Below are 27,665 nucleotides of genomic sequence, written 5' to 3' on the forward strand. Positions count from 1 at the left end.
TTGCTACAGTCCCACCTTACTGATGTGTGATTTTCCGTGCATTTTTAGTGATCCTTCACAACTAGATAAGCTCCATTGTAAAGACGTTTTGTTAATTTTCAGAGGAAACTACCTTCTTGCAACTTTAGTGTCTAAGAGCAGCCTTGAACCATCAGTAAACTTAAGAGTAAGACAGTCAAAAACTCCATTAACCCCGCAGCAACTAAAGCTGATAGATGCTTTCCTGCTGTACATCCGGCTGACGGAGCATACAATTTGAATACTGTCTGCTGGTGAACACCTTCCTCACCACCTGTTACTGCACAATATATTGCCTTTCTCAATAAAAAAAAAGTCATAACACTTTTATTGAGTTCCTTAAAATTATGTTGCACAACTGATCAACACGCTAAAAGATTAGAAAAAAAAAGATCATTAATCTCAAAGGAAAAACCTAATGCATTTACCAATGCGTTTTACCTTGGTGATTTGTTTTCGTTTTTATTATTCTCCATCTTTTCTCTTTGTGTTTTTTCCCTCTCTTGCACTTGGTCAATGCCTGATAGATAATGGTAAGTGCTGGTCCCCAAAAATGAGGACTAACAAGTGCCGGCTCAAATTAATTGGATTGGAGTAAAAAACACTACTTTCAATGCAAACACTGCAAGGCAATGGTAACCGTAGTAGAATGCACAAAAATATCCCAGCCTCGAATGTTGTGGCTTCAACAACCACAGCATTCAGAACGAGAACACCTAATTGCCTGAAATGTTTATTATTATTTTTTTATCCACGAGACCAGAACTTTTTCTCTGCTGACACTTCACACGTGACACAAAGCGCAAACTCATTCAAGCCGTTGTTGCCAAAAAAGCCACCACAGGTCGTATTTTGTGAAAGGGTATGTAGTAAAGGTTTATTGATTAAAATGTGTAGATTTATGGAACTATTTCTTTAAAAGCCCATGCAACATGCTGCGGGGGTCAAAGGTTATCCATACATTTATATGATCCACACGGCGTCTGCGCAGGTTTATGTCCTGGGCTGTAACACATGCTGTTCGGCATTTGTAAGCTGTTATTTCAACTTTATTCTTTAGAACTAATGGTCACTAAACCCAGTAAAATGGCGGCCAGATCAAGTGCAGAGTCGCCATAACAGATCCCTGCCTTCAGCATACGCAGGTGCCCAGTCTGAGCACGAAGGTGGTATACACGACTGTGCTATGAATTACAAGTTTAATATTAAAAACAGCACCTAAAAGATTAGAGCATTTATTGCTGTCTGGGTTGCAGGATGTAATAAAGTACCTATTAGAGTGGCAGCCTTCCCTTTAATGAGGCTTTTAATACAGCAGGCACTTCCAATACCAATTTAGCATGGCCTATGCGAATTCAGACTATAAACACAGGCACACGTCTGGAAGATTGAAATTAAATTCTAATGCGGAACATTGATTGTGGCCGCGCTCGCAGCTCTGAAGAGAATTAACCAATCGTCCTGGGTTTAGGAGGGCTGGGGTTCGTACATTTGCACAGACCCCGCTATTCAGTGCAACTTTATAAAAATGCATAAAATAAAATAAAATTAAATAAAATAAAGCCAATAGGCTCAGGCTCTGGCTACCAGCATTTTGGCTTTGCCGGCGCTTGTTTTATTTTGTCATAGTTTATTGTTGGAGGGCAGCTGGACTCCTGACACATTATTAAGAGAAAACATTGCCTAAAAGCAAAAGTATTATTTGGTCTCATAAAAATACACGCTGATTGCTATATTGGTCACTGGCACTGAAGGGAAATACTTTGGGGCAGATCTACAAGGAAGTGCCGCAGAGCGGCAACGCAAGCCCCGTGGCTGCGCCACGCTGCGGCACTTCCGAAGCACAGGAATACAACATATTTACAATAATATGTCGCATTCCTGTGCTCTCCCCTGCGCTGGCGCACAAACTGCAGCCATGCACCAGCGCAGGCATTCTTGGATCATGGTGCAAGGATGCCTGCGTCATGGGGAGATTGTTTTTGTGCTTCCTGCACAAAAACAATCACTACATGCATTTTCCTCTTTCAATGCGTGCTGTAGAATGCAGTATGCTTTGAAAGAGGAAAAAACGAAGAGAACTAAAAACATTTCTCCTCGTTGCGCCACTCTACACCTCCCCTGGGGAGGCGTAGCATTGACACGCATTTCCAGATTTACGATTCCTTGTAAATCTGGAAATGTGTCTTGTTCCATGGGTGTTGCATGGGATCACCCACAGCAACACCCATGGAACGCCCCTTCCATAAAAAGTGCTGCGCTTGAAGGGGCCAAATGTACGAGGAGAGGAAAAGTCACGCAGTTGGCTTTTCCTCTCCTTGTAAATATGGAGAGTGAAATGCGCCTCCAATACGTCACAAAAAGTGAAATACTGGTGGCGCAGGGGACTTGTAAATCTACCCCTTTGTGTGTGGGTGGGCTCCGGGAAGAATGACATTGCTCACAGTGAAGTTAGCCAATTGCTGAAGCCGGCTGACCCAGGGCTCCATCCTTTATGCCATGGCTACTTGTATACATTTGCCCAGAGGACCACACTCATGCCAGCAGGGTGGAAATAGGGAGTCTGGGTGGGTAAGGGATTGTTTAAGTCACAACAGAACAATGGAAGAAGAGGGCTGGCTAAAAACCACTTATAAGTAAGTATATTATACAAAGAATTTAAGTAAAATAAAAAGGCCTTAGCTAATGCCAGTGCTAAAAAGAGACCAATACTGATCATATATGTTTAGATGGGAATTAGGATAATCTATAGCCCAAGAGAGTAAACTTTCCATGAACATAAATAGTAGAAGTGTCAGTGAGGGATATTTTTAGTAGCAGACTTCCCCAAAAAACGATGTTAGTGATCATATGAATGTTATAGTTATTATTAATAATAATAATAATATTAGGGTTTACACCGTTCACAATACAACTATGTTTGCTAGTCCTAAGCACTCTGACTTTTAAGGTGTTACAATTACCAGTGTTTTCCTGTTTGATTTATCGACTTTAGAAGAATGAAAAGTTGAGTTATCCCTGCTGACATTTGCTCTCAAGTCGTGTATCTCACACCCGCTTTCAAAAGTGGGCCAGCCCTCATGTTAAAGTAATGGTAGCATTAAAAACTCAGGGACAAATAAGCATCAGTTATTTGTACATTCTGAGTGATGAACAAGAAGTACCTCAAATTAATTTAGTTTCTTGAATACCTTTTTAAGTTTGACTGTGCTGAATGAATAATAAATCACAAATTTGCACTGCAAATGCTTTCATCTGGGGTCTTCCAGAAAGTTAATTGCTAAACCTGGCATCCTTGGAGTGGTTCTCACCTAACTTTTTGCCTTCAACCCTCTTGTTTTGCCTACTTTGTTTTTGCTGGCTTTAGGACTCTGCACTTTACTCCTGCAAACCAATGCTAAAGTGCTTGTGCTCTCTCCTTTAAAGTCCATAGTAAACAGTGACTAAAAAGACAGTTGGGTTGTGCCTAACCCAACTTTCTTTTTAGCTACTGTTAAATTTAGGTTTCAAGTTTAATTCTTCTGTGCCCTCTATGAGAGAGAGAAAGAGACCTGGGTACTATATTTTTGAAAGTGGGTTTTAACATACATTGGCATATAACTTTATAATGTAGAAATGGAGTGCAGTTTTATTGCTAATGTATGTTTAGATTGCTTTGTGAACCCCTATTCGATTGTCCTTTTCTAGATTATACAATATAAATGTGAGAATAAGTCATACACCGTGCTTTGAGATGTATTTGTTCTTTCGCTTGAAAAATTAGACCTACAACTGTGAATTGAGTTCTGGTGCCATGATCTGACATCCTAAAATGATTAGCAGATTGATTTAAAAAAAATTCTTTGAATGAATCCTTTGTTCACACTGTTACTTATCTAACTTACAGTACCCAAGCCCACAAGGGACTGTTGGGTTGCCCTGTAATGTCAACCTTTTAGAAAGTTGGAATGTTCTTGTGCTAACCTTTTCATGCCTGCAGCCTGATTCGGGGTCACCTGACTAGGTGCAGCTGGTAGTTGGTCTTTTTTTTGCTCCCTGACAGTGAGACAAAGGGAAGAAAGGTTTTGGAAGAATTGGCCACTCTGAGTTAACGAGACGGGGGGAGCTGTGACGTACCACACTTGCACATCACTTGCACAAAGGTCCTTCCTGAGCACTCACACAAAGGGTTTGACACTAGCCTTTTTTTGACTTCGGACAAGCTGTGGCTGAGATAGGGAGGGAGGGGGTGCCTGACACCTCAGGGGACTGGAGACCTCTAGAAGCTTCCTCCACTTCAAAGTGGGCTCCAGGTATAAATATTAGACCCTTAGACCCAATTCTTCAGTACACCTCTAGACCTCAGGCCCCTGCCAGGAAGGAGGACTGCTGCCCTGCTGTACTGCCCTGCTGCCCTATTGCCTGGGTGAGAAGAACTTGACCTGCAACTCTAAACCCAGGACCCCAGAGTGACTCCAAGGGCTAGTTGGCTGGCCTCCTGATCAGAAGCCTCAGGGACAGAATAGGCTTCCAAAAACCTTGAACCCAGCACCTTAGCTCTGCCATCTGTGAGTGGTGCCACCTCTATCCTGGACTCTTGGAAGTGAGCCTGAAGGTACTCTGCCAGCTTATCTGTGGATTAAGCCGAACCAACACATCTCCTCCATGGTGTGGAGCATCTCTTGCAAAACCGGTGCAACACCTCTGCTGCTCGATGCATCACCATCCGAACTGGGGCATCGCATCTGCTGCGTGGACTTCCCGATGCAACGACTTTGCATTGTCCATCACGGCCCATTGAAACCACTGCTGCGTGACACATCTCCACACAAGGACATCGCCTTGACCAGCGAAGTCCATCAGAACCACCGCAGCATGACGCATCTCCACACTGTTAAGGAGGAGTCAATGGAAATATAGCGTGTTTCTAAATTATAGGGTGTCACACTGTAAATCAATTGAAGCAGTTGATTAACTCTGAAGTGTGTCTCTGTGATTACTACCTCTTAGTGGTCTGTCCAGATTTGTATGGAAACCACTACCAAAAATGTATTTTTAGGGTTACTATGTGTTTTTTATGTGGAGCTTGTGTCCATGTACAGAATGTTATGATATATGTCATTATTTGTGCATTTCATTGATTAGGTGTTATTGGCTATGAGGATATAATTTTGTTTGATATATTCATTGTGAATGATAAACGAGGTGAGGGTAAATTAAAAGTACCTTCCTGAATAATTGTTCTGTATTTATTCCTTTATACCACTTGTTGTTTTCCCAATTGCATCTCCACGCAAGGACATTGCATCACACTTCGCCGCTCCCCGAATCGCCATTGCACGACGCATCTCCTCACCCGGACCTCTCATTGCCTCAGGTGCAGGATGCAGCTGTGACGCAGGACTTCTTATCTCTTCATAATCAGGATTAAGTACTGTGTTCAGCAGACCTAAGTGGGTCCCTGTGGTTATTGCGGTCGGCCTGAACTTTTGACTTTGTCCCGGACCGGTGCAACCAGATACCCACAATTAGCTCTTGGTGCTTTTTGCCACTATTTTCACTGAAATCTTTAAAATTGCATATCTCCCGTTCTACTAATTGGATTTTTGTTGTTTTGGTCTTAACTTATTTATTGAAATGTACTCTCATACAACTATACACATTGCCTCTAAGTTAAGCCTGACTGCTTTGTGCCAAGCTACCAAAGGGTTGAGCATAGGATAATAGTATGAAAGAGTAATACAATACATGGGTATACATATGTCACATAACCTCACAATGCTTTTCATGTTTAAAAAACCCTTAATACAAAAAGATCAGCTGATTTTAAAGAGACCAAGATAACAAGTTTAAGGATATTAACAGAATGCTGTGCAGTCCTTTCTGTGCAATTTTATGCTAGTGTGCAGGTAACATGTTTTTGTTGACTAACAGCCAAAAATGTACTGCAATATGAGCTTCCACTAAAGAAATTTCCTTTATTCTTTTCTGCCATCAACTCCCAGCAGGGAGACAACCTCCTATCCATTCTTTGACTTGAGGTGAGAATAAAGAGATATCAGTTATAGGGTGTCTTGTATTTATCTCGATTGGAAAGCATAGAGATCAATCAGAATTGTTAAACTTTTTCACTTCTTCCTGGGTGGCTGGTACGATGAAGGATTGCTATGGCTTATAACTTTCCCCAGCAAATATACATTCATCTCATGCACTACTCTGTGTAATTCCGCATTTGTAATTTGTGCCTCCTTGTACAGTGCCCTAGGCCTCCTCAGGGCTATTTTCCAGCATATTGCAGTGCAAGAAGATCTCCTTGGCTCTTCTGGCTCAAAGAGCAGTGGCACAAAACTAGCAACTAAGGGCTGGATTTCTAGGTTGGCAGAAAGGGAACTCCTCGCAACAGACTAGCCTTTATTCCAATATAATAGACTGCCACCTGTTTTAAATGTATACGGACCTTTGGTGTAACCACAGTGGAGTCTACTCTGTCTCCACAGTGGTACGACCCCTCCAACGAAGTAAGGGCCGTCAGAAGTTGGGATGTATGCCCACCCGCCTACTTTATATGGGCAGACATACAGATCAGTTTTCAATGCCCGTTACCACCAGGAAAACCACAAAATGATGCCCTTGTCTTGATTTTTTATTTATAAAAATAAAATGCTGCCAAATAGTAAATTAAGCCCTAACTTAATCGTTTGATTCATTTGGGTAAAAACGGCGTCTAATCAAATGGTTTGAAAACAATTGTTTGATAAATCTTCTTTTCCTATTAATATGGATATTTTTCTAACCCAATGAGTTAGAACACTAATTTAGCTGTAAAAAATTTGCTTTTTATGATTGGGTTTATCGCCCTGTCACTTTTCGTGTTCTCTATCCTACTCATTATCCTCCTGACTCCCACTCTGCTTCTTTCTTGACCTTTAATTAAATGCAATAAGGTTTTGTTTTCCATTTGGGTTTTTCCAACTTCCCTTTTTTTTTTCAGATACATCGTCACTTCTGTTCATTTAATTTTTAATTTTTCAAAACAATTCTATGCGTTCATGTTTTCAACCAAAGTGTTTGATCTAAGCACCAATCTCAAGGTACATGTGCTGGGTTCTCGGGGAAAGAACATAGCTAGAAAGGACAGGTTTTCATGAGCCAGAGTTCCAAACAGAGGTAAACAAAGATCACTCAGAAGGCACTAGCAGCACACAAACAGATGATGGACGAAATGCAAGAAAAATTTACTGATGTTAGGTGACAACAGACTCTTTGGGGCAGGCCACATGAGACAGGGTTGGGCAGCTGCCAAGCACCTTTGGATGCTCAAAGTAAGGGCATCAACTGCAAGCAGCACCTACCTTCCCCAGCTGTCTCCTGTAGTGTCTGTACCTGTTGCTCAAAGCAGACCTTTGGCCAATGCATCTGTAATTACATGCCCTTTATTGCCTACCTGATTAGGCCAACCTGGTTGGCCTAATCAGGTAGCCGTGATGCCATGCGTCCTTGGGAAAGAGAATGGCTGTGAGCATTGGCATTGGCATTGGCCTGGAAATTCACGATTGTTTCTATTACTCTGCACACTCCTGTAAAACTGTGGCTGTACCCTTGCCGTACTTACTTTTCAGTTTGCCTTGGCTGTACACCCATCTGTGCTTGGAGGTTCTTGAATTTTGCTGGTATAGTGGTTGCTTGACCAATCGATACCAAAGTAGTCAGTGTTAACCGTAGCAGAGGTTGTTTGCAGTGCACTCAACGAAATTCGTTTTATTTATTTAAATGTTTACTTACCTGTAAAACTCCGTATTCCATACATTACTACCCCCCACCCTGCCCCTGCCCCTGCCCCTTCCCACGTCACCGACCTGCAGGTACTCCCACTGCCGGCCGCAGCTGCTTAGAAACAGGAGAAGTGTGGTATGAAGCACTATGAAAACAAGTTGAAATGATCACTATGGCGTATATCATCACACAAATTGTGGACTCCTATATCACATTTCCAAAGGCACACTCAACTTCTATTGATGGAATGTGGCATCTCTCCGACCCTTCACCTGTGCTGGGTTCCAAAAAGATACTCAACTAACTCACAAATCCATCATGGATGAGTGGAATGTGATAACTTGGAGAGTTGTTTATGGCCTCTTGGGTCCAAGTCATGATCTTTTGTTAATGTCGAAAAAGTTTGTGTTTGTGTGTGTGTGATTGACATTGCGTCCAATAATACAAAGTTGTACAGCGGCTTGTTTAACAAATGCCCACTAAATGGTTCTTTCAGACGTGTTGGACGAAGGGTTCCAGGTGCCAGTCTCAATAGCAGAACGGTATAAAGTTGGAAGGACAATAGGAGATGGAAATTTCGCCATTGTAAAGGAATGTATAGAAAGGTAAGCATTCAAATGTGCCTGTATCTTTGCCACTGCGGGCTCATCTCATTGGCAGTACTTGCCCGAATTGTCAACTGTATGATCCTTTGCAAAAGACCAGGTGGGATTAACAACGTGACCACGTAAGGAATTTACGTAACAGCATCCAACGTGAACACGTCACTTATATTCTACTCCAAGCTTGCAATTGGAAAGATTGTGTTGTTTGCACTAATCATGTCAAGTTTTTTTCAGTGGGTATTTTTCCATTGCGATAAAGTGTTAAATGAAGTACTCTTGTTGCCGATTAGACTTCCAGGCAGGGTCAGTGAGCAAAGCACGGGGAGGCGCCGCGGTAATTGAAAACCTATCTGGTAATAATCCACTGCAGGCCTACGAAAAAAATTGCTGGCACTACAGTGGGGCGAAATGTTGGCAACGAGGAAGGCACTGCATTTTAATTCGAGCATTTGATTTAATATAAGCTAACCGAATTGTTTTCATGCAAAACAAGAAACGAGTTCAGGATATGCTCAGTTTATAATCTTATCTTGGAGGCCAGTGCTGCAGCCTGGGTGATTCCAAGTGCACCCTGCCTTATTTGTTTGCTGGTGATGTTTCAGACATGCTGGTTTTTTGTGGGGGCCAAAAAGAAAAGTGATCTGCAATAACTGCCTGTGCACCTCTAGATAGACATGAATAGAGCCATGAAATTCTTTTGCTCGTTTTTTAAAAATGTAATTCTCAAATGTTACCCTGTCAAAAATGTCACAGATAGAGCTCTCTCTGCGACTGCTCATGAAAATAATTTATGTAGTATTTTTAACAAATGCATATTTTTCTTGTCAGGTGTGTTTACGTGGTTTTGTGCTTTCAGAAACGCATATTATTCATTATCTCAAAGCTTTTTAATTAGACATAATTCACTTTTCACTTGAGTCTTGAAGCAGTAAAGCAATGATTCCTCTGTGATCCAATATATAGGGTCCATTCTAAAAGCTGAACAGTCTCCATTTTACATAATTTAATTTCTGCAGAAAACAAGCATTTGCAATGCAACAGGTCTCGCATTAGTTAGAGTTAGAGAATTTGGAATTGTTTATATTTAGCTGGATATGTTTGCTGGTTTGTGTACTGTGTGTGTTAAGGAATGGCAGGTCTGTATGTATCTGTGGAGTAAGTATGTGTATTATAGCGTTCCCATGCCATGTTTACATTGCCAGTGAGGCTAACAGTAGATATATACACAGAAACAAACATACAGAGAGACACATGCACCGATACACACAAAGACAAACACACACAAACGCACAGAGAGACAGACACACACATAGAAACATACACACAGAGACGCAGACAGTCACGTACACATAGAAACTGACACGCGTATAGAGACGCACACACAGACAGACACACATGGAAACAAAGATGCACACACAGAGAAGAGACGTACTTACAGAGACAAATGCACATATAGAGACGCACACACAGAAAAATACATGGGTGTAGAAAGAGGGGTGTGTAGAGAGAGAGGGGTGTGTAGAGAGAGAGGGGTGTAGAAAGAGGGATGTGTAGAGAGAGAGGGGTGTGTAGAGAGGGGTGTAGAGAGAGAGAGGGGTGGAGAGAGAGAGAGAGAGAGGGGTGGAGAGAGAGAGGGGGGTGTAGAGAGAGGGGGGTGTAGAGAGAGGGGGGTGTAGAGAGAGGGGGTGTAGAGAGGGGGGTGTAGAGAGGGGGGGGTTTAGAGAGAGGGGGTGGAGACAAATGGGAGTGGAGAGAGAGGGGGTGGAGAGAGAGGGGGTGGAGAGAGAGGGGGTGGAGAGAGAGGGGGTGGAGAGAAAGAGGGGTGGAGAGAGAGAGGGGTGGAGAGAGAGAGGGGTGTAGAGAGAGGGGTGTAGAGAGAGGGGTGTAGAGTGAGAACCCTGACAAACCCTACGCAGAGAGACAAACCCCACTGACGGTATACCACACAAAGAAACAAGTGTTCCAGAGGGGCAGTGATCCTACTGCACAAGTCCTTCCCTTTAGCAGTTTCGAGGGTCCAAACGGATGATTTGGGCAGGCTTTTAGTAACAGAGGGGATGCTAGAAATGATGGTGAGCCCTTATTCCATTAATTTCTGAATAATCCACAGTACTTCAAAAAAAGCCCATATGAACTCACAAGCACCAACCATCACAACAAAATGATAGAAAACGCTCACTTGATCATATATGCAAGATTGGTCAAACGTGTAATGCATAATAGGAGAACAGAGAAAGAGAAAACCCCTTACACAGTTTACTTAAGATAGGTCATCCCTAAGGAATAGAGGGGCTGCTCAATATCTCAGTTAGGGAACATCTAGGACAGAAATGCGCCATTTAGTGCTCTTATTTTTACCATGCGCGGGAAGCCTTTTCCGTTCACCTTCTGTTAAATGATTGAGATGGTTCTTCATTTAATGTTTCATTCCCGCAATCCGAGGCTCAGGCAAATCCAATTTGTCAGATGTTGCAGTCATACATATTCTTACCCTTCCAAAAAAGTATTTCAGTACTGCTGATTTCCATAAAGTTTTTGGTTTTAAGGAGTTTTGGAAGAAATTGTACTGGTCTTGTTTTTACGCCTTCTGCGATAATGTATCTTAAACGCAATTCATACTTAAGTAACTTGCTTTTGCACAGTTTCATTTGTAACTTCTTTATCTTTGTGCGTTACAAATAACATTGACTAGATGGAAAGCCAAGTAGAACTTGCTAGAATTTCACTCGTAACTTAAGGATCACTGCATATTTCAACAGCAAGCGTTTAATTTAAAGCACCATCATGTCCGGAGCACTGTATGAGCATTCCACTTTGATCATTTTTTTTTTTTTATATTGAGAAGAATAGTACTAAACGTTTAGGAGCCAGAAAGCTACTTCACAATTGCCATGTATACACAACAAAGAATACAGACAATTGTCCATACGTTGGGCTGTAAATTAATACATTTGGGCGCATTCGTAAAGGAAAGTGTTTTTTGTGTTATGCGGGGTTTTAAGTGGAAGGAAAAAACTGAGCCGGGGGCTCTCAACAGGGCGTGGCCGCAGTAATTAAGACACGGCTCAAAAACGCGCATGCCAAAATTGTGTGCTTAGCATAGTTTGCCACCTGACTGCCATTTTGCTGTTTCGGTCATTACATCCAGCTTTAAGACACAAGCAACATTATACCTACAACAAGCCAGGACTAGTGGCTTTGTCAATGGTTCTTAGTTGCCTAAGATAATTATGCAACAGCTATGGTTTTGTTGTGTATAATATTGAAAATGTTTCCGTTCTGAGATGACGAGACTGTGAAAGAATTACCTTTCGGGATCACGCTCTTTATTCGTGAGGCTATCACCCAGTGTGTAGAATCTTAGCTGAGTTGGGTCACCACCCTGGGTTGTGTAGTCACTAACGATTCCGCACATCGGTCCATGGCATGTGGCCCCAAGCGCAGCAACTTCAAACCCAAACAAAACTCATTACAGTGACTCCCAATGGAACAGAGGATCAAAGTCATAGTCCCGGGGCCTCTCTACGTGCGTAGGCTCGTTCGCCTCCTAGAAACCAGAGTTGAAGGCAACCACCCAAATCATCGAACAATACACGAAAGAAAGAGCCAGATGCCGGTCCTCTTCTCCCAAAAACCTAAAGAAACACTGCCTTTTCAGGGACCAACTTGAAAGCATCCCTCGTCAGACAGTCATGTGTCATGAACTACAACCTCAATACCAGCCTGTGTCCTGCACTCGCGCTCACCGTGTTGAAGGCAGGCACTGCACCCACTATGCACTTAAATGCTGCCTCGGTCATAAGCATTTGTAGGATGCATGCAGGTGTAGCAAAAAGGCGCGATACTTTGCGGTATAAAATGAACTATATTAACTGTACATTCGGTGTAAAGTTACAATGAAAACTTTAAAACACAATGCCTCCAGATACAAACTACCAACCCAATGATGACACTTCTCTCACAGTACACCTAATTTACACATCAAACTGAACACAGCACACTTTTACATGTGTCACCCAATGTATTGCAACGAGGGGGATGCTCCATTTTACCACAACCACCAACCCAAAATGATGTTTTCTCACTCACTCCATGCAAACTGATATGACGTAATTCCAGACTAATGACTGCCTCCTGGACAACTTTGTGCAAAGAAAATACATAGCTCTAGTTGTTAGAATTGTCGCCATCTAATTGTCAGAGATTAGTGTAAGCACATGTAAAAAGTTTTCCTGTTCTTTTTATTGAAATCGGGATGCTTTCATTGACTAATATTTCACATTTGACAGCCGTGCTCTGGCCTCCCATGTTTTCCACAGTTCAGCCAAATGCTCAGAATCAGACTTGCTTGTATGCATGTGTTAGTATTTATATAGCACAAACCTAGGAGGAGCTGCCGACTTTGGAACTGGGGAGCCGGTTTCGAATCTCGGACCAACATCCTGTGATTCTGGGCAAATCACTTAATCACCCTGTGCCTACCAACAATGAATGTGTACTTTTGTAACGCAATTGATGATCGTGTAAAGCGCTCCAATACCTTCGGGTCGAGTTAGCACTATATATAAAACCGCAAAAAAAAAAAAAAAGAGCAACGGAGCACTGCACCTAAAATGGGGTGTTGGAAGTAGGCCTGGGTGCAGTTTGCACAGTTACACAGAACTCTGTAAAGTCCCAAAATAACGAAAGAGCTTCTGTGCAGGCATTTCTTAATTCGAATATAAACTAAGTGCAAGGGCCCCATGTTTTTTTGTTAGGGGCCCTTTGAGAGTGCAGCAAAAACCCTAGGTTGCCAGCTACCAAGGCTAGTGTTAATTCCATGGAATGCCTCATTTTCCACCTCCGTACGTTTCCCGTTTCTTTCTCCGTCTTTCAGGTTCTTTTTCATCTCCGCTTTTATCAGCTGCACCACTCTTCTTGGCTTCCTGTTCCTTCTCCTTTTCTGCCTTGCTCTCTTGCTCGGAATTAAAGTCTGATGAGGAAAATGAAATTCCTTTTTAATTTCTGTAATTTTTTATTGTATATAAAAAAAAATATATTTACATGGAGCATACATGAGTGGCGGAAAGAAAGAGGAGAAAAAGAAAAAAGAAAAAGAAGGCGCCGGGGGGGGGGGGGTATAGCAATATTGTCCTGCAATAGTTCGTTCCTTGCCATGGTGCGTGGGGTCGGATAGTTCGACTAGTCCAAAAAAAAGAAGAAGTCCGTTTTCCGAGTCTTGCTTGGCGTTGTCTTCTTTCCCCCCTTTGCGCTGCCTGGTGGGTATAACGCCCCGGACGATAGAGAGGATAGAGAGGGATAGAGGTAGGAATGGAGATAGGAGAGTGTTCTTCCTCGCAGGTTTCTTTTGTTAGAGTGTGGGTCCCTATAGTGTGTCCCTTGATGGCTGTCTAGTGTCTAGTGTCTGCGCCTAGGGGGGTTTATGTGATGAAAGGTAGAGGTCTAGGGGCCTCCATATGTTTGATTGCCTGTGTGTTTTCGGTGAGTGTTTCGCTGTAATGTTATCTGCCCCTCTTAGGAAAGTGACCCAGTTGAGCCACGCCTGTGGTGTAGCTTTTGTGGTGTCTTTCCAGTTGCTTAGGATTATTTTGACTGCAGCCGTCAACAGTAGGTCAATGAGGTCACGGTCTTCTGTTGTTGTGATGGACGGGGATGCAAAGCCCAGGACTAGACTTGGGAAATCTATGTGTATGGCTACTGCAGTGATGTCATTGATAAGCTTCCCCGTTCTTTCCCAGAAATCCTTGATCTGAGGACAGCTGAGTAGGAGATGTTCTAAGTCCCCCCTTCCACTGTCACAATTCCAGCATGTATCGCTCTCTCGGATCCCCAGGGTGGATAGGCGGGCCGGTGTCCAGTATGCCTTGTGCACTAACCAGTATTTGGTCTGATTTAGTGAAGCAGTTATCTTTTTCCTAGTGGTCGATCTCCATAATTCTGCCTTTTCGGTCTCGCTTAGTTCCTTCCCTGCTAAAGTCCCCCAAAAGTTTGTGACCTTATCATTGAGTTTGGTGTTTTTGGGGCGTAGGGCTCTGTATAGGTGTGCTATTTGGTGTCCTATTATGTTGAGATTGGCTGCAAGCTGTAAGAGCGAAGGTGTCTGGCTTGTAAGGTTTGCCTTCCTAATTGCTACTTTTATTTTCAGGAAGTTGTATAGTTCTATGTTTTGTAGGTTGTGCGCTTCCTTGAGTGTATCGAAAGTTGTGTTCTCGCCCTGTCTTTGAAGGTCATGGGCCGTGGATATGCCATGTCTGTACCACTCAGGCATGTCTAGAACCTTATCTCTGTATTTTAAAATGGGGTTGTGCCAGAGGGATTCAAATTGGCCTCCCCTGATGCTTGTTGACAGTAGTTTGTCGACGCTCAGAAGAGCTGTCTTTGTGTTCTTGAGGACGGGGTTATCCTTCACTGCTGGGTGTCGTGTGGCTGTCAGGAGGGTTATAGGGTTCATGCCTTTTAGTAGTCCGCGCTCAAATGATAGCCATGCTGGGGTGTATTCCTGTCTTGGGTCTAGCCAGTGTAGTCCCTGTCTAGCTATGCATGCCAGGAAAATGAAATTCCTATCCCCACAAATGAGTGCTTTGCATTGAGTTTCTTACCTGCATTCGCGAAGTGCACATTCACCGCCCAGGGCTCTTAGCACAGAATAGCATATCGAATTTTTACTAACTAAATGGTATTCATTTTACTGACCTCACGAGGATGAAAGACAAAGTAGCCGTGCCAGGATTGTAACTTTTAAGCGTGATGTGGATACATTAGTTCACTGAGCCACCAGACCCAGCACAGGCGCTTATAATTTGCCTTTCCGAAAACAGACACGTTATTCAGAAGAATGGCAGAACGGCTAATTTAGCCTAACATACCAATTAAACAACCAATTAAAGGAAATCCCCGAACAATGTGAAAATGGCACCCAGATCAAGAAAGTGCAATAGTGCCATGCCGATAGTAAAGGCGCTATACAAGTGCTGGCCTGGCAACACAACATATGTCATTAAAGCAAATATTCATCCAATCCTTTGCATTCCCCCGAGCCAGCCACTGATGGTTGAGAGGCAGGGGTGGATTGGCAAGGCGGGTATTCGGGAATGGGCCGAAGGGCCGGTGCCTCAGTGCCCTCTGTGGGCCGTTTTTTTCTCCCCTGTCCCAGTCCACAGAGAGTGGAGTAGGAAAGGGGAGAAAAAAAAACGGCCCACAGAGTGCACGGAGACAGACAGAGAAAATTAAAGCAGCCTCGCTGTGCGGCCGGACAGCGATTGCCAGCTGTGGCCTCTCCTTCACCCCTGCCCTGCCAAGCAATCAAGCTGAGGCTAGGCTGGGGAGGGGTGATTGTTTGCAAGAATCGGCCTCCTAGGGGGCCAGGTGTTGCTCAGGCCTATGAGCCATTTTCACCTCGGCCCCCCTGGGGCCCATGCAGCCCAGAAACGGTGTTAGTCTTAACACCTCGCCCACAGCCCTTCACATTCAGGGCATAGTGGACGAGGAAGAATGGGTCTTGCTGTGGGGGCCTGGTGATGTTTGGAATTTTTTTGTTTTATTTATTTATTTATTTATGCGATTTTATATAGCGCGGACTTTACCCAAAGATGTCAGAGCGCTTCACACTAGGAACAGCAATAATACATGAGGAGAAAATTATAAGTGGACAAATTACAAAAGCAAACGTTAAGTTGCAAGAATCAAAAGTGACAATAGCGAGCAACCAAAATACAAGAGGAGCAAACGATACATTACAGGAGGAAAAAGAGATATGTGTGCAGGTTACAAAAGCGTACAAAGTACAAGTAGAGTTTTGATACTGCAATTAATGGCAGACACACCAGCACAAGAACAAACGTTACATAGGCAATGGTGGCACTTGTGCAAGTATCTAAAGCAAACAAAAGTGAGAGGTAGCAAACAGTGTGTTACAAGAGAAAAGTGACTTGTGCAAGTTACAAAAGGGTACCATACACAGGTACAAGGATAATACTACAGTAAATGGTAAACACTCAAACTGCCAGAACACACTGGGAAGGCACTTCTAATGCACCAGCTTCACCTCAGCCTCCCCCCTGGCTACCTGACTACCTTGGATGACCCAGAAAGCTGTGTTCTGTGCTCCCCTGCCAGGACATTTAACCAAGGCCTGGAGGGTTGATTAATTTACTAATTGCAGGGGCCTTACCTCTGTTCATGTGCTCCTGAGCTGAAGGTCTGGGGAGGGCTGAGTAGGTTAGTAATAGCAGGGGCTTTGCTGCTTTTCAGGTGCTTCTGTGCTGGAGGGCTGGAATAATTTTGTGACAAAAAGGGGCCTTGCTATTTTTTTTAGTTGCTCAGCATGTAGGCCATTGTCACCTTGGCCCTGTGTCGTGTGCAAGAACAGTATTCTCCCACTTTCATTCCTTGTCTGTGCAAATGGTGTTTCATGAAAGGGCACGCCCCTTGAATGTGGGCCACGCCCCTTAAATATGGGCCACGCCTCTTGAATGTGGGCCACTTTTTTCATCAGTGCCCGGGCCGAATTTTGGTCCCAATCCGACCCTGTTGAGAGGTCAGCATTCATCCCAGCGTGACCTTGTGACGTCAGCCAAGTATTGATAGAAACCGACACTGAGGCACGAACGGCTCTATTCCGGGCCTGCAATGTATTTAATTAAGTATGGTGGTTTACGGAGGGGGATGCATGATTACGCAGCAGTCTGCCCCCCTCCCCCCACAACGCCGTGACGCATCACCGTTTAAACAAAGCAAAGAAAAAAGAGACAACACTACACAGACGAACATGTTAAGGGCGAGATGAACAAAGGCGGTTAAAGAGTCGCAACAGAATGAACACAGACACGAGGTCTGAGCAGGTCGTGCATGGCAGGAGTCTAGGCTAGGGGTTTAAATTCTAGACTGAAATAGAAGCGTCTGTCGGAAAAGGCCCTCGGCGAGAAATTAAAGTACAACGCTAAAATATTTCCAATTTCAGTAACTGGTGAAATAAGATAGAACTGCGCGCACCTGGAAGAAATCCAGTCGCAGTTATTCCAAAGCAATAGGTATTACCCATGAGATGAAACCCGCTCCGCCCTGCTACAGCCCTTGTTCTCCGCACTGACAGGGAGGACAGCGAGGGAGCAGCCGTGAAATGGATCTAAATAAAAGAAGTCGACTTGGAGCTTTCAGGAACCAGCACCGCCTCTCCCCTACCTCGCGCAGGAATGACTGCAAAAATGGGCAACAAAAAAAAAAAGGGGGGCGGACACAGCCACTGAATCCCGCCCCTCCAGGACTCCCTGACCTGCCTCATGGTTGCCAAGGCAATATTTCAAGATATATTGTCGTGCTACCGTAAGGCAGGTCATGGAGTCCTTGAGAGGCGGGATCCAGAGCAGACAAGTCTGCTAAACAGGAGCTTTTTCCAATGGCAGGCCTCTGTTTCCAGAGGCCTGCCAATGGAAAAAAGGGGCGTGGTTTCACGTCGTACTGAATTCTTCTCCTCACAATATCTCTCTGCCTACAGCAGGGCTATGCCCTGCAATCAGGCTTCGACCTAAAAAGGATTCAAACAAAGATTCCCGTAAACTACAGTTGTTCTAATCGTATTTAGGCTATATATATGTTGTCAGCTACTCAGCTCCTCTGAGGAATTAGAGATTGATATTAGCTTGGGAACCAAAAACAGACCTTGGCGACTGCTGCAGTGCAGTGCGCTAATATATGCTACTTGGTGAGTAGGTGTTTCCGTACAATTAGCTGACTCAGCACAATTTTTCTACCCTGTAATATTATCGCTCTTCCTTGGTGATCTTTTGGCAAGAAAAGAGAAATTGGCTTTGTGTTCTCATGTTCTGTAGATAGCAACTTTTATGATCTTGCTTAACGTCACTAAAGAGCCCAGTAATTTTGGGAAAACTCATCCGTGAGACCGATGGCCACTGACTTGATGTTACTTGAGGTTTCAATTAGCAAATTGCTAATTCAGGATCGGTGTGGTCACCTCGGTCTCACATTTCAATTAGCAATTTGATAATTGAAATTTGAGACTGAGGAAACCATACCAATCATGAAAAAAAAGGGACACCGAACCCTCAACTCTACCAAACCTATCATACAGTCCGACACCCAATAACAATCATCCACAACCTGAAATACGAGGTACAAGGAAACTACAGGATTTTTTGATTAATTAAACAGATCTACCAGTTACAACCTCGAATAAGAGTAGATTTATTTCAACTGTAGGTGATGGTACATATATTGAAGCACAACGATCTCCTGAATTATATGGATCCCCTGTAGAATTAACTACATAAGAAGTATTTCCACTGGATGTGTCATTGAATTTGTCAGACAGTGACTCTGGAATCCGCTGATCCATTCCGGACTCCATATACTTAGGCGGGAATTAAAGATTAATAGCACATTAGAAAAGGTTTTTAATTTGTCTCTGTATGTAAACGTGGGCAAAATCGTTTTGTCCTGAGGAAGATAGTCATATCTTCTGTTATCCACAGAAACACATCGATTTGTAGTACAAACTAAATCTGATGAACTTTGGGATGCTTAGAGAAAATGAAAAATCACGAGCTGTAACCAATAATTCAAACAGATTAGTAGCAATAAGAGGCATACGTGGTAGTCTTTCTCCGTTGTTATGGCTCAATTAATTTATGTGTTTCTTTTAAATCCAACTTGCATGATTTTTGGCAACAAATATTTTTAAGTGTCTGTGCTGAAACTTGCTTCTGCTGTTTTAATCGTGTTAGTTAACATTGTTAAATTTACCAACTAATATAAAAATAAGTGTTGTGGCTCAAAGTTTTTCTTGGGGGCTCTGCCATGCCAAAGACCACAATAGCCAAATACCAATATTTCCGCGTCTTGATTGCACCTTATGACTAGATGGTCATTGAATAAGTGGTGGACGACACTGATAAAGAGTGGTGGGGCAGGGAGGTTTGGGTGCAGGGGCTGCAGGGGCTGCAGGGGGAGGGCACAGGGAGAGGGGTTTGATCATTTAAAAAAAAAACGTAACTGGTGTTTCTGGCCACCTTGCACTCCTCTGCTTTCAGTTCTGGTCCCAGCAGTGCCTGGGCCAACATCATTTCCTCCCCATCCAATCCCTGTGCTGCTCTCAAATATGAGTATTACGGGGCTGTGTTACAAAACAGGTAATCACTGCTCAAAGGGCCATCTGTAGATAAGGATTTGTGCAGGGCCCTGCATGGTCAAAAGTGATGCAAAGCATTGCATCAATTTACTTACCATTAAAAAAAAATCTTGCTGACCCAGTGCAAAATTGCACAGCAACACACAAGTCCCTGCACAGCCCTTAGTTAACAACCCCTGAGGAGTATTTGAGTATTACAGAAGGGAACTACGGACCGGGATGCAAACGTGCCAATGCGTCCAAAAAGGAAATCAATCTGATTCATGTGTAAATAAGGGAAAACTTGCTGAGTGTGACACGTTTCCAACACACATTATGTTCTTAGACAGTCAGAAAATGTAGATCACCCAGGAGGTGGTTTACATTTTTTCTGCCTCGTGTACAAAGCTTTTGGGTTGGTCAATGATGGTATCAAGAGCCTAGGTTCGCGGCTCAGTAAATTAGTGTGGGGAAGGCAGTGTAACCTAGCACTGCATCAGGATACAGTGCACCCTCCTGTATAAAGGTAAGTTACCACAACATGGCAAATATAATCACCTCCAATTAGTTAATCACAGGGGTTTTGGGGGTACTGCAGACTGTAAAAGCGAGGCACGTCAGTCTGCGTGGTCATTTGTTTGCCAGTCACATGTACAGCTGTGTATCAGGTATTTTAAACCTGGGCAGCTATGTGCCCTGCATAGCTACCATAGATGAATCAGCTTTCTGGACATCAGTCTGTATACATAAAGGGCCTTAATTACGAAGGTAACTTGCACTTTTGACTAAGACTTAATCTTTAAGTAATTTTCATACTTTTTAATATTCATAACATGCACTTTTGTAGTAGCTTACTCTTTTGTAGGAAGTTCTTCAATACACATGGCCAACCACTGGTACTGCAACACCGTCCCATAGAAAATAACTGAGGTAGGAACTTAATACAAAGTTGTAAGTTATTACAACTTACAATACAGAATAGTAGTAGTATGCTTACTCAAAATTGTACGTTAATACAAAAGTGCAGTTTGTGCATAGCCCTTTGTAGTATGTTTTGTAGCACTGCCCTATTACTACAAAACATTCCTCTTTTTTTTTTTTTTAATTTTTTTTTATTACAAGCCGTAGGTGAAAAAAAAAATGTTATATACATTGGTACATTAATTTTTTCATACTTAGACATACATTAGAAAAAATTTACAGTATCCAAGAGACAACCCTACACAAAAAAAAAAAAAAAAATACCACAGCGATAATACAAAAACTGCAATAATGCACAAAAAAGAAAAAAAAATATATTATTACAGTATTTAAGATATTAGTTCCAAAACATATTAGGTTACCCAATATATAAACAACTGATAATAGCAGCATCAAGATTATTATTATTATGCCGTTCATAAAGTGCTAGTGCAAAAGTGAAAAAGACCGACGCTTGAAAGTGATATTGTTATTACGTGCAAAATTTGACCTATATAAAGTGACTAATGCAATAAAGTGCCGATGCATAGTAACACAAATAGTAATACACTTCATGAAGTGCAAATACAATAACGACTAATATATATGATAAAAGTGTTTAGCAATTTGATATAACACGGCAGATGGATATTTACAATACTTACAATTAACTAAAATATAACAATCACCTTCCTTTTAACAGTTCAAGCTTGTTAAAATGTTTCCAATTCCTTTCAAATCTTGCAATTGCACCCACTCTACCTGCATAGGCTCTCTCAAAATTATATGTTCTTCTCATTTTATTAACCCACTTAACATGACATGGACTCAACGTAGATTTCCAATTTTGCAAAATCAGGGACCGTGCCACGGCAGCGGAAATAAAAATAAACACTTCTTCTGATTCATTAAACCTATTCCTGTCTTTACTGATGCCAAAAAGGGCCACTTCCCCTTCTGGAAGAAGAATTTTCCCAGTTGCTATTTCCAAATCTGCGAAAATCTCCTTCCAGAAGGGTTCTAACTTTGGACATGAGAAAAAAAATATGATACCAACCACCCTGTCCCCTGGTTTTTCATCTAAAACATTTGTTCTCACATTCAGGGAACATTCTCTGTAGGGCCTCCGGGGTGTAATATGCCAGCCAGCGAGAAAGAAAGGACATTCGCTTATAGTTAGCTGCTCGAAGTGCTCTGTTTCCTAAATAACATATTGTCTCCCAGTCTTTATCTGACAATACACACTGTAATGTAAGATTTATTTTCTCCAAGTGGTTAATTATTATAGTAGATGATCCAGAAGGGGGTAGCTTTTTATACCAGAATCCAATACCCTTATGTTTCTCCCCATATAGCGCTGTTAGCAAAGCATTGGGTGTTGAATCTAGACTTCCTACTTCTTTTCTTATAAAATAAATCAATTGCAAATATTGAAAAAACATGAGCCGCCTCGGATGCGTTCTATCTCTAACCATTTGCCAGCTAATTAAGGTATTTTGAGTAAGAAGATGCCTTATTTCACAGAATCCGGCCGATTCCCATTCTGTCAGATGACTTGAAGAAATCCTAAGACCCATTTTAGCACATTCTGACAGTTTCAAATAAATAGATCCATCTGAACCATGTTTTTCAAATAGCAGCCGTAATCTTGATGAATACCCTATCAGTGTCTTGTATCGTGTTCTCTTTGGAAGCTTTGCAGTTTTTAAGAAGATAGGAATTTGAGAGCCTGATTCCTCAAGCATTCTATTTAAAAAAAAGTTGTCTCTTGTCTGTCTAGCCTTTAATAATCCTGCCATTATATCGAAAAAAGCTGCTTCGTAATATGTATTAAAATGGGGAAGAGCAAGCCCGCCTTGGTTAACAGGAAGTTGTATTACCGCGAGTTTGACTCTATTGGCCTTTTTGTTCCAAATACATTTTCTCATCATGGATTCTAGTTTGTTAAAAAAGGCCATATTGACTTTGATTGGAATATTACTAAACAAAAATAAAAGCAGAGGTAATATGTTCATCTTAATCAATGCCACTCTGCCAATCAATGATAGGGGCAGTATATCCCATTGTTCTAAAAGGCTCTTAATTTTATTCTTTGTTTTTATGTAATTCAGTTGAAAAAGTTCTTGATAGTCTCTGGTCACATAAATCCCTAAATATCTTATTGGGTCCCTTTTTTCTGCTTGGAGCTGAAGATCTGGCGGAAGGAAATCTAAATTTGAATTTATAATAAGAACTTCAGTTTTTTTCTCATTGATTTTATATCCCCCTATCTTCTCATATTCCTGAAGCTCATAAGATGTAAGATATTTTCTTTATCAGGAGCCATGTAAAGGATGATGTCGTCGGCAAATAGTTTTAACTTCGACATTCCAGCAATTGGGGAAGATATTGCTTCATTATTTCTTATTTTTATTACCAGGGGTTCGATAAAAAAGGTGAAAAGCAGGGGTGATAAGGGGCAACCTTGTCTAGTACCCCGTTTTATTTTAATCTTCCCAGCTTGCTTGGCATTTATTATCACCTGGGCTGATGCCCCTTCATAGATATTTTGTAACATGTTAATAATAGGGGCGGGGAATCCAAAATAACCCAAAGAAAAAAATAATGCTGACCAGTTGACTAAATCAAATGCTTTTTCTGCATCAATCATAAGAATGCATGCAGAAATTGAATTAATATTAAAATAATCTAGTGCCTGTATTAAATATTCTGTGTTGGCAGCCATACTACGACCGGCTATAAAACCCGTTTGGTCTTGATGTATTACCTCCTGGGCTGCCAACACGAATCTTTGAGCCCAAATTTTCATGAAAACCTTATAATCAGAGTTTAATAGACTAATTGGTCTATAGGAATTTACGTCCTCCGGATTCTTGCCTTTCTTAACAAAACTAATAATTGTGGACTCTTTAAACTCTGAGGGAACCCTACCACCTAGTCTAATATAATTAAATAAATGTTTCAAGGGATCTTCTAATTCCTTCAAAAAAACCTTATAAAATTCGATTGGGAATCCATCTATCCCTGAGGCCTTTGCTCCCGCTGTGGCTTTTATACTATTCTGAATTTCCAGATGACTTATATCACAGCCTATTTGATTAGATCTGAAGTTGGAAATTTTGGGGATATTTAAATTATCAAAGTATTCCCTGATCAATATTTCCTCCACTTGAATATCAGTAGAGTATATTCTCTCGTAATGATCAAGGAATATTTTCGCGATTCCCTCACTTCGAGTATCTATTCCACCTGACGGGTCTTGGATTTTTAAAATGATGGACGACTCTTGTTTTTTCCTGATCGAATTTGCCAGCAGCTTACCCATGAGTTGACTGTCTTCATATAGCTTTTGTTGAAAGGCTTTTGAGCTATTTATCTCTTCCAGGATGAAGAAGTCCCTAAGCAATGCTTTAGCTTGTTCCCAGTTATTAGGTTTTTGATTCAGTTTCAATGTATACTCATTCTTAGCAGCACACTGAAGGGCAGAAATTTTTCTTTTTCGGTCATTTGCTTTATTGCAAGAAAATGCTATAATCTGTCCCCGGGCTGCTGCTTTGAATGCCCCCCATACTGCAAAAGGCTCTGCTGAGTCCTTATTTACTAAAAAAAATTCCCTTATCCAATCTTTAAAACCCTCAACCCATGTCATGTTCTGTAACAGGGTACGATCCAACTGCCACCTAGATCGCTCCCCTGTCGTACCCTCTAGTATTAGTTCTACCTCAATCCTCCCATGATCTGAAAAGGGATTACAGCCTATCAATGCGTTGGAAATTTGGAGTGATCTTGAGGATAAAAAAAAATCTATTCTAGAGGCTGTGTGGAACCTATTAGAATAGCACGTGTAAGACTCTAGATTGGGGTTTAGGGAACGCCAGGAGTCCCGCAATTGATATTCTGACATGAAAGCCTCTAACACCCCTTTAGTCTTTGGTTTTAGTTGTTTCTTATTCTTGTTTGAGGTGTCCCTCTTTAAATCCTGGATATAATTGAAATCACCTCCTATTATAATTTGCCCAGCAGTGCCCCTTAGTATTTCACTAATTTCAGTCAGGGCCGAGGTGTCATCAAAAATTGGGCCATAATAATTTACAAAATTGAATACTTTTCCCAACAATTTTGCTGTAACCCAAAGCCATCTACCTTTAGAGTCTCTTTGCATTTGCAAAATTTCCCAGGGTAGATTCCTAGAGAAATAAATAGCGACACCCCTCTGGGCGGCCCCAGCTGAGGAAAAAAACCCATAGGAAAAATATGTAGGTAGAATAAAACATTCCTCAAAGTGCAGTTTGTTAAGAAGACCCACAAATTCAAAATCCATATGTTCTTCTATATGTTCCCTTAAATAATAAAGTTGCAGTGAAGATATGCATTATACATTTTAAAAAAAACTCCATCCTGAAATTGACCTGTTAAGTTTAGCTTCTTAAACAGTAACTTGCACCCCCCTCTTTAAAAACCATAACTCACAGACCAAATGAACTGCTTATAACCTCACAAAATGTATACAGACAATTAACAGGACTTAACAACTAATCACTAAATTGCAGCAAATATCAAGACTAAGAAGTTATACTTTATAAACAGTGATATAATGGATAATGGTAAGGTGGTATGCATTGTCGTAACTCATGATCTGACATCTTTCAGCTCATGAGTAATCTATTTGAGGTATGGGTTTCATGGCATGGGTGCACATTTTGGTTTATGCAGTTAAAAATGGCAAATTTTATGATTTTTTTGTCGACTAACCATTGAATTTTAGACAGAAACTGTTGGCGAGCGTTCACTGATTACATGTAAGAAAAAAAACTCTTCAAAGCCAATCAAGTCCATTGTAGTACTTCTAAAATATGTTCTAAATTAAAATACATTTTCTCCTTTATTGACCCTCTCCATTTATCGATTTTGTTTTGCTGTAGATCAACGGGTAGAGAATATGCTCTGAAAATCATCAACAAAAGCAAATGTCGAGGCAAAGTAAGTAACGCCATATTTCTTCAATCTTCCTTCTGAAATAAAATTTTCAGGGGTTATGAAGCCTCCAAACTCGTGGTCAGACATACAGATATGGAAGGCCAGACTCGAAGATAAATCCGAATGCTTTCTTCATAATTTGGTGAAAAAGAGGCAAGCAAACTGAAAATGCCGTTCTAATTAAAGTAGCGCCAAAACGTCTACATAAAGAGAAGGAAAAGTGTTCTACACATTTCCATTCGCCTAATGATAACAATGTTATGTTTTCGGCACTGTAGCATTTTCTACTACTGATTGTGCACCAATGTGCTTCCATAATAGGGAACTCTATTTTGTGGTTCTGGGGTTCCATCCATTGGTTATGTAAATTTGGTTGTGTAGTTAATAGAGGTTTGACAAGTGTGTACTCTAGCAATGGTTTGTGTTGGTTCATGTGAATGTAAAAGGAATTCTGTCCTGCTATATAAAGTTTTGGTGTGTTATATGTATTTATGGGTGTGCCAGAGAACCTTATCTATTTTCATCTAGCTTCATCAGTTGGTTGTTCAACGCACAGACAGTGCAGTTTGTTTTCTGAACAGCATAGTTAGCCAGAGAAATAGCAATGCTGCATTGTTGATAACTGATGATGTGGTATGTTTAAGCTTACTTTAACTGAATGATTCTAAGATATATGTTGGTGTTGAATAGGAGGAGCTTTGTTGACTTGGCAGCGCATTGCAGACAGTGGTGGCCACCACCAACAATGGGTAGTGGGGCGGGGAATACATACAAATAAATAAAAAATGTACCTGAAGCTGACGGCTGCCACCAGTGTTGTGTCACGCTTCCTCTTCTCTTCCTGGCAGCCTCAGGGACACACTCCCTTCCAATCCCTGCTCTGCTCTCCTAGAAGAGCAGTGCAGGGATTGGCCTGAGCGGGCTGAAAAGACACTCCACTCAGGCCAGGGAGTCTGTGGGGGCTTCTCCAGCCCTGCTGTTCAATGCAGCCGGGCTGGTGAAAACTGAGTGTGCATGTGTGTTTTGGTCAGCCTGAGACGGCCGGCCAAACACCCTGCACAAGCTGGCTCAGAGACTAAAAATTAAAAAGTATAATGATGTTAGAACATCGTTTTATTTTTCATTTGCTGGCTCTAAGCCAGGCAGTGAGGCAACTCCACTCCGCCATTGTGGGGGAGCCGCCCATGTTTACCAACAATAAGTCTAGGTGGCGTGTTGGATGCATGAGAGTTTCAAAGGGTCTGTCTGGCATGTTCGGTCTCAGAAATGAATTGAAATGAAAACATCAGGCTATTCCATCTGTTGTGTGATGCTGGGCCTTGTCCTATTTAGGGAAAAAAAGAGTAGAACCCCCCAACTGCTGTGATAATGGGCCTATTGATGTTCGAAGCCTGACGGCAATGTCCACATCTAGGTGTGTGGGTATCTGCCATATCAACTGAAGTCCTGCATCTGTGAGAGCAAGGCGGGCCTTCTAGGCTTATTGCCCTCTGAGAGAACGATTGCAGCCAGACAGATGCACAAAATATGTTGACTCAGACAAATGCAACATTTGAAAACAGCATGGGCTGTCCTATAAAACGTCTAAATAACATTAATATGTGTGTCAGGATTAAAAAATACTGCAACACCATGCTTTATCGTTTACCACGCGGCCAGGAAAATGTGATTTTTAACACTGAAAAGCATGGTGGGGGAGCCTGGCTGGAAACAGACTAGCTTGGCAGCTGAGCCATGTTTCTCACATTCCCCTTCACAGTGGCCGAAAACGTGCTATTGTAGATTAACTATGGACAGATATCGCAAAGGCCATTGACTGCAGTTTGGCTGCACAAGGTCTCTAATGAAACAAACATGGGGATTAGAAAGTGGAAGCACAGACTGATGGGATCCATGACAGAATAGAGGACTTAAAACTTCATAGAAGTTATGGATTTTGAGAGGGAGTGTTCCTGAAGCTCTTGAAGGCAAGAATATGGACTTTAAACTGTAAAGGGATGGTAACTCCATGACTAAAATATTCAATTCCACAATATCCCCATCAAGATATGAGATTATCAAATATTAGATGATCCTCCTTCCTTACACATATCCTCTAGGTCCAACTTGGAGTCAGACGCGGTACTATAAGCAATAAACACCGGACCAGCAGGAATTGTTAGAGGTATCTGATAAGAGATATCCGTCGGGCTTTCCACAACATCTTATGATTACAGGACTCTTGTCAGTAA

The 27,665-nt window shown here is 41.9% G+C and overlaps 1 protein-coding gene across 2 annotated transcripts in view; it reads left to right on the forward strand.

Moving 5' to 3' along the window:
• The window catches only part of DCLK1 (doublecortin like kinase 1), a 1,249,627-nt gene that overhangs the window by 991,300 nt on the left and 230,662 nt on the right, over positions 1-27,665 (forward strand). For both annotated transcript variants that reach the window (XM_086935106.1, XM_086935105.1), the window contains exons 8-9: positions 8,267-8,375; positions 25,380-25,437. In XM_086935106.1, coding sequence (XP_086791232.1) covers positions 8,267-8,375; positions 25,380-25,437 — 167 coding nt within the window. The remainder of the gene's footprint in view (positions 1-8,266; positions 8,376-25,379; positions 25,438-27,665) is intronic.

The sequence above is a fragment of the Lissotriton vulgaris genome, chromosome 8, assembly GCF_964263255.1.
Source record: "Lissotriton vulgaris chromosome 8, aLisVul1.2, whole genome shotgun sequence".
Taxonomy (NCBI): domain Eukaryota; kingdom Metazoa; phylum Chordata; class Amphibia; order Caudata; family Salamandridae; genus Lissotriton; species Lissotriton vulgaris.